Genomic DNA, 4,879 nt, shown 5'->3' on the forward strand with positions numbered 1-4,879 from the left:
TTGACCTACTAGAAAGTCTCCTTCAGACCTTTATTGTTTATTTGTTAGAGGGCTCTGTGCAGCTCCCGGGAAGTGACGAGACGACACGTCCCTCTGGTTCCTAGGCATAAAGTCAACCATGGCTCCGCATGCTGCCCCTGCTCCGAGTGCTGGCTCCCCAGCTCCCATTGGCCGGGAACACTGAATTGGGTCCACAACATCATTAAAAAACTAAATTCAATAAATCAGTTTCCCCAGCAGCCCTGCCTCAGAGATAATAACCTAAACTGGGAATATCTGTAATGTTGCTCTGCAGTGGAAAGGTAAAGATCCAAGATCCATTATTACTCCTGTATTAGCAGGACTGTTGTAAGCAAGACATGAGAAGCAATTTTTCCATTCTACTTCATGTTGATTAGGCCTCAACTAGAGTATTGTGTTCAGTTCTGGGCACCACATTTCAGGAAAGATGTGGATAAATTGGAGAAAGTCCAGAGAACAGCAACAAAAATTATTAAAGATCTAGAAACACATGACCTATGAGGGAAGATTGAATAAAAATGGGTTTGTTTAGTCTGGAGAAGAGAAGACAGAGGGGACGATAACAGTTTTCAAGTACATAAAAGGTTTTTACAAGGAGGAGGAAGAAAAATTGTTCTCCTTAACCTCTGAGGATAGAGCAAGAAGCAATGGGATTAAATTGCAGCAAAGGCAGTTTAGGCTGGACATCAGGAAAAACTTCCTGTCAGGTTAGTTAAGCACTGGAATAAAATTGCTTAAGAAGGTGGTGGAATCTCCATCGTTGGAGATTTTTAAGAGCAGGTTAGACAACCACCTGTCAGGGATGCTCTAGATAATACTTAGTCCTGCCATGGGTGCAGGGGACTGGACTAAATGAGTTTCAGCAGGCTAGTTTCTCTACATTCACTACTTAAAACTTTGGGTAAATTAAAAAAAAAAATAAATAACCAACACATCCCTAAGTCCAATTTTCAATAGTGACTCAGCCAGGCACTTAACCTTTTAAGTCCCATTGAGTTATGAGACTAAGGTTCTTAGGTGCCTAAATCACTTTTGAAAATAGGACTTAGGTGAAAAATGTACCCTTTGTCTCAGTTGCTTAAAGTAAGGTACCTATTACACACTGAATGTTAGGTGGTTAGCTTTCCATTACAAAGCAATAAGCTAGTCAGTCAGACCCAGCACCATCAAAGGTCCAGCAACCTGCAGAGATGAGCTGGCTGATTTTCCATTAGAAAGCTGCTTCTGACACCCCTTCCACCTTTTAATTTTGACAAAGTTAAATCAATCTTCTGTAAATGTACCTGTCTGCCAGAGGAAAATGACTTTTTGAGAAAAATTTGGTTATAACCTGACAGAGCATTTGTGAGATGATTCCCTCCTCCAACTTCAACATTGTTTCTTCTGTTTGAAAATTGGTCTAATGTCATTTCAAACTCCAGCTTGTCCTAGAAAGCACAAATTTGATTTGTTCAGGTGGCTTCAATATGGACTTCTATTTTATATTTACTGAGTTGGAATTTTGCTCACTTAAAATTGTACCGTATGGAACATGCCAATTGATGAATGCAGGCTACGCCTATACACGTCGTCAGCTACCAGACCAACAACTACTAGATGGCAGAGGAAGAGAGATATTAATGTAGCAACCAAGCAAGATGGCAAAAATGTTCAAGAGATCTATCTTCTGCTGTCACTTCAGTGATCCTGATATTCTCCTGCCAATAGCACCTTCCATTCCATGATCTCAAAGTGCTTTATAAAACTAATTAATTCAGCCTCAAACACCTTGTGAGGTAGGTATCACTGTTCCCATTTTATAAATGAGGAAAACTGAATCTCAGATAACTTAATCGACTTGTATAAAGCCTAAACCAAATTACCATCCAAGCCAGGATTGAAATTTCAGATCACCTTATGCCCAAATCCAACACTGAATCTGCAAGACCACTTTTGCTCATGAGTGAACCACTTCATCGGTCTCTCTTTTCCCATTGTAATGATATGGAAAATCAAGAGGCACAAATTCATGTTTGTACAGCACTTTTATAATGGAAAATGCAAATAGTATTAGGTCCCCTGTACAGTTTGGAGAAGCAGAGAATGGCACAAGGGAAGACCAAATGTCTTTCCCTAAATCCTAGTTCCTTCACATTCCACAGAGCCTGGAAATCTCTGCTAAAATGAATGCAGCTTGTGAGAAGGGCTGGGATAATGTTCAAGGTTTTTCTCACCTTGCATTATTCCTATGGATTTCTAACCTTTATTCCATTTGAGTAACTTTTTCTTTGGAATGGGCTGCAGTGAAGCAGTAATTTCAAATCCGAATGAACAACTGAACAGTTTTCCATTTTTAGGTTTATTTACATTTTTCTTCAAAACTTAAAAAATAAAATAAAACCTAGTGACAAATGTTAAACTTGGGGAGTTACAATTCCTTCACAGCTCCGCCTCATTTACATATTGGGACCAAACCAACACAGGGCTGGGATCTGGAATGGAACCAAAATAATCTGCATCAAATGGTTAAATTTCAGTACTTTCTGTGGGGGGAAGAATCTTCCCCTCCCTGATCAGATACTTCTATAAATAGGGGAGGGGGAGAGTTTAAAACTTCAAGAGGATTTTAAATGTCTATGTTTTCTCTCCATCAATCACTTAATTACCAATCTAATACATACAGATAAGCGAAGGAAGACCATAGAGAATCCCCATTAAAGTAAGATATTCCCTTTTTTCTGTAGCTCTCTACCTCCCCCCCCCCCCCCCACACATTTGGATTTTACGCATTTCTTCCCCACTTTCTGCTTCAGTCGCCATCTCTTCCACACTCTACTTTGAGCTGATTTCTTGGTCCATTTGGCTGACATCCTCCTTTTCAGTATTTGGATTTGGCTTGCATTATGGCTAGTCAACAGCACTCCTTCAGTCAGCCAGAGTGACACAAGGTGTTGCTTGCACAATCTTTGCAGCACCCCCAGTCTGGCCTTGGACAAAGTAAGTCTGAAGCTGATGAACACTGTCACTGGATTGCTAGTACAGCTCCCTCGCCCCTTGGTTTGTCAAATTCCCCCACCCTTCCACTAATTTTGTCCCTCTCTTCCCGCAGCATTGTGCCTATACTGCTTCTGTGCTACGAGACTGTCATCTGGTTCACTGACAGGGAAGCACTATATGGAGGAGCGGAAGCAGCACAGGTACCATTCTCCCCTGCAGGGTATAACTCAGAGCAGTGCAGGAAGAATACAGGATCTTCTAACAAATTTAAACCCCTGGAGGATCTGGGAGTGGAAGAGAACTAGGACAGTTCTGGAAGGTCTGGTTATTTCCCCTTTTTGAACTTTGCTGCTGCTGCACTATTGCCCTTTGCTTTCTTCTTGGCTGAGCCCTTGGGTTCTGGCTCCTTACGCTTGGCTGAGGTGATGGAGCCAGTCACCTTGAAGAAGTCATCCAGCCGGCCCTGAGTGCTGCCTTGGCGGCTCTTGCTCAGCCTCTTGATCCCATTGCGGATCCGTTCTTCATTGAACTGCTTCTCCCCACACATAAAAAGGACAAGCCCATCCTCATCCGGCTCGCTCCACTTCAGCTCCACAGCCTCAGGGTCCACCACGTCAGGCTGCAGGAAGAGCTGCTGGGCCTCCTTGTGCAGCCAGTTCTCAGGTAGGGGGTACTTCTTGGGATCTATGTGCTGCACAATCTTTTCAATGGTCTTATGCTGCTTGATGAGCTCCACAGCACGCTTGGGCCCAATGCCACGTATGCTCTCGCAGTAGTCACAGCCCAGAAGGATGCACAGGTCCACAAACTGCTCCCATGTTAGGTCCAGGTCCTGCAGGACACGGTTCAGGTGGAATTCCTGGATAGGGAGCTTCTTGGCCTCACTGGCCGTAAGGTGCCGCATCAGCACGGGGCTGCCAAAGGTCAGGCAGTCCATGTCCTCAGTGGCAGCTGCATAGACTTTGCCAGCTTTCACTAAGGTGGCACAGCTGGCTTCAGCCTCACCTGGTGCCTCCACATAGGGAATGCCCATCAGGGTCAGCAGCTTCTTGCACTCATCATTGTGCTGCTTCGTCACCTTGACTAGCCTCTTGCTGAATTTCTCCACGTTGTCCTCTTCCCCTGCCTCTTGGGCCTCCTGGAGCTGCTTCTCTGCCTCGGCCCGGCGCTCAGTCCGCTTGGCCAGCTCACTCGACTTCAGCTGGGGGGGCTTGCCATCAAAGACGTAGACCGGTTTGATACCATTCTCCACCATACGAATGGTTCGGTAGAACATGCCCATCAGGTGGCTGGTGGTCTCACCTTCCTCATTCTGCAGCATGTCAGCTCCCTGCCGCACGGCAATCAGGAACTGGTAGATGCTCATGGAGGCGTCAATCGCCACCTTCCGGCCGAAATAACTCTTGATGTCATTCTCTCGGATGGCACCAGGCGCCACGTCTGCGATCAGCTTGGCCAGGCCATGGATTCCCATCCTACCAGCAAGAAATAGGGGAATGAACCCAGGAGTGGCCCCAAGCACATTGCACCCCGCAGGCAACATGAGCCAGAGCTCAAAGGGGGAAAAGCTCTTCAGGAGGTGGGGGGAACAGCCACACTGTGCATGCCCGGCCCTGCCACATAGGCCTCAGTGCCCCAGGATATAACATCCACCCCAGGGAGCTCTGCAGCATCCTACAAAGCATATCCTGCACCCAAGATACCACCCATTCCCTGCAGCCAACACCCCCACCCCACTCTCAGGACAGTGCCCCCAGCAGACAGCCCAGCCCCCACTAGCAGCCCCAGCAGAAAGCCCAGCCCCCACCCCACTAGCAGCCCCAGCAGAAAGCCCACCCCACCGGCGGGACAGCGCCCCCAGCAGACCGCCCAGAGCCCCCCA

The 4,879-nt window shown here is 46.5% G+C and overlaps 1 protein-coding gene across 1 annotated transcript in view; it reads right to left on the minus strand.

Moving 5' to 3' along the window:
• Positions 1-3,071: 3,071 nt before the first annotated feature.
• The window catches only part of FEN1 (flap structure-specific endonuclease 1), a 2,025-nt gene continuing 217 nt past the window's right edge, over positions 3,072-4,879 (minus strand). Inside the window, exon 2 of the mRNA XM_024197479.2 lies at positions 3,072-4,472. Coding sequence (XP_024053247.1) covers positions 3,323-4,471 — 1,149 coding nt within the window. The 5' untranslated portion in view covers position 4,472 and the 3' untranslated portion in view covers positions 3,072-3,322. The remainder of the gene's footprint in view (positions 4,473-4,879) is intronic.

The sequence above is a fragment of the Terrapene carolina genome, unplaced genomic scaffold (genome assembly GCF_002925995.2).
Source record: "Terrapene carolina triunguis isolate 2854851 unplaced genomic scaffold, T_m_triunguis-2.0 Scaffold90, whole genome shotgun sequence".
Lineage (NCBI taxonomy): Eukaryota > Metazoa > Chordata > Testudines > Emydidae > Terrapene > Terrapene triunguis.